This window comes from Lottia gigantea (assembly GCF_000327385.1).
Source record: "Lottia gigantea unplaced genomic scaffold LOTGIsca_11, whole genome shotgun sequence".
NCBI classification, from domain to species: Eukaryota; Metazoa; Mollusca; class Gastropoda; family Lottiidae; genus Lottia; species Lottia gigantea.
The window spans coordinates 22,507-24,583 of NW_008707001.1; the positions used below are offsets into that span (position 1 = coordinate 22,507).

The 2,077-nt window shown below is 34.1% G+C and overlaps 1 protein-coding gene across 1 annotated transcript in view; it reads left to right on the forward strand.

Annotated features, from left to right (window-relative positions):
* Positions 1-2,077, forward strand: part of LOTGIDRAFT_110407 (hypothetical protein) — a gene marked incomplete at both ends in the record, with an annotated part of 19,912 nt that overhangs the window by 16,756 nt on the left and 1,079 nt on the right. Inside the window, 4 exons of the mRNA XM_009046986.1 lie at positions 180-286; positions 733-798; positions 1,149-1,262; positions 1,853-2,014. Of these exons, the coding sequence (XP_009045234.1) occupies positions 180-286; positions 733-798; positions 1,149-1,262; positions 1,853-2,014 (449 nt within the window). The remainder of the gene's footprint in view (positions 1-179; positions 287-732; positions 799-1,148; positions 1,263-1,852; positions 2,015-2,077) is intronic.

Here is a 2,077-nt window from a genome sequence, read left to right on the forward strand (position 1 = left end):
AGTTTATATAGTTTATATAGTTATACAGTTTATATAGTTATACAGTTTATATAGTTATACAGTTTATATAGTTATACAGTTTATATAGTTTATATAGTTATACAGTTTATATAGTTATACAGTTTCCTTTATAAACAACATACTGAGGTTAAAATTTTATAAACGTTTTTATATTATAGGTGTATTTTTATTGAGTAGTAAAGCTGGTGGAGTAGGCTTGAATCTGATTGGTGCATCTCGTCTCGTACTTTACGATATAGATTGGAATCCAGCCAATGATCTTCAGGTATAAATGGCCTTTAGTGTATACAAGAGTTTTGATTGGTTAGCATGGTTTTCTCCTGTTTTATACCCTCTACTGTGGCTATCTGTCCTGTTACTGATAAATTTGTTGTAAATTACACTTTTATAAGCCAGTGGGGGTGCCAGCCTCCTGATACTGGGGGTACAAATACGGTGGGGGGGACAACTGTCGAAGCTGTATTCAGAATGCGGCAACTCTGAAGGCGTCATAGTCCTAAATCGCAGAGGGTCCTCCACAGAAAAGTTTCAAAAAAATATAATTGATTTGGTGCCTCTTGACACATACTTAAGGGCAAAAACTTATAAAAATAATAATTCTCTAGGGGCCCTCGTTACACTCCCAAGGCACCACTTCTAGTGAGAGCCAGATTGTCAGATTTATTCTAAATATATAAATTAACTAGGAAACTTTGTAATGTTTTGTTGTAGGCGATGGCTCGAGTATGGAGAGATGGACAGAAAAAAAAAGTTCACATTTACAGATTGTTAACTACAGTGAGTAGATTAATCTGTTGTTGTCTGACTTTTCTAAGCTTAACAAGAGTTATTCCCCTTCTGTAATCAGGAGTTATTTTCCAAAAATCAAATATATAATTTTTAAATCTTGAACCTGATGAAGAAGCATGTTGATTGGTTGGTTGGTTGGTTTGCAAATCACATATAATCATGAATTATGATTTCTTATCCTGGTCCCTTGTACAAGGTTAACCTGCTAAAGTAAAACAAGGTAGAAAAAAGTTTAGTTTGGATTATGTTAAAGACTAAGAGCAAGGGGTAAACAAAATTTCTAGGCAAATCCTGGTGGACGACTTTTTAATCTTTGCTCTTTTCGTTATTTTTTGTAGGGGACAATAGAAGAGAAAGTATATCAGAGACAGATCAGTAAACAGGGACTGAGTGGGGCTGTTATCGATCTCAGAAATAAATCAGATGTTCAGTTTTCTAGAGAAGATTTAAAGGTAGGAAAAACTAATTCTCAAAATGTTAAAGGGTTTGTAAAGAGGTTTTCTAATAATTTATGTGTATCGATTTGTAACATTCTATTTTTCAATCAGATGTCTGTGGTTCCTGAAATTTCACTAAATCTAAGCGTTTCATGACATCACTAATGGAAAGGGTCTGATGTGATTAATCATAGTTTGTGATTAGTGACATCATCAAACACTTAGTTTTATAGCGTAATAGCAGGAACCACAGATGTCTGAAAGTTGGATTCCTATGTTAAGATCTTCGACTTTTAAGAATTGTTGATGAAAATTATTTTAGTTATTGTCCTTGACTTAGTATCACCAGTTGAAATCATGTCCCCCAACCCCCTTTCTTTCAATTTTTTTTTCATTATATACTAAAAAAGAATGGCCTGTGGACCCCCCTTGAAATTTCTGTTGCCCTAAACCAGTCTTTTACCAGAAACATGCCACAGAGTGTTACAGAACAGTTTTAGCCTTTGAGAAATGGAATAAGTTTATGTTTTTTTTTATGCTATCTCAAATAAGAAAAAGAATTAGGTTTAAGTTAATTTATTGTTTAAATATTTTGTTGTTTTCAGGATCTGTTTTCACTGAATGAATCAACTCTCTGTGATACCCATACTCTGTTAAACTGTTCTTGTGCTGGAAATGGTGAAGACATTAAATCACCATCAATATGTAAAACTCTAGTATCCAGATCTTGTCAACTAGGACAACCTCAACTATCTGTTAAGGTAGGGGTAGTTTATACCAAATTTTAATCTAATTTTTATGAAATGGGGGGGGGGGGGGGGGGGGGGGGG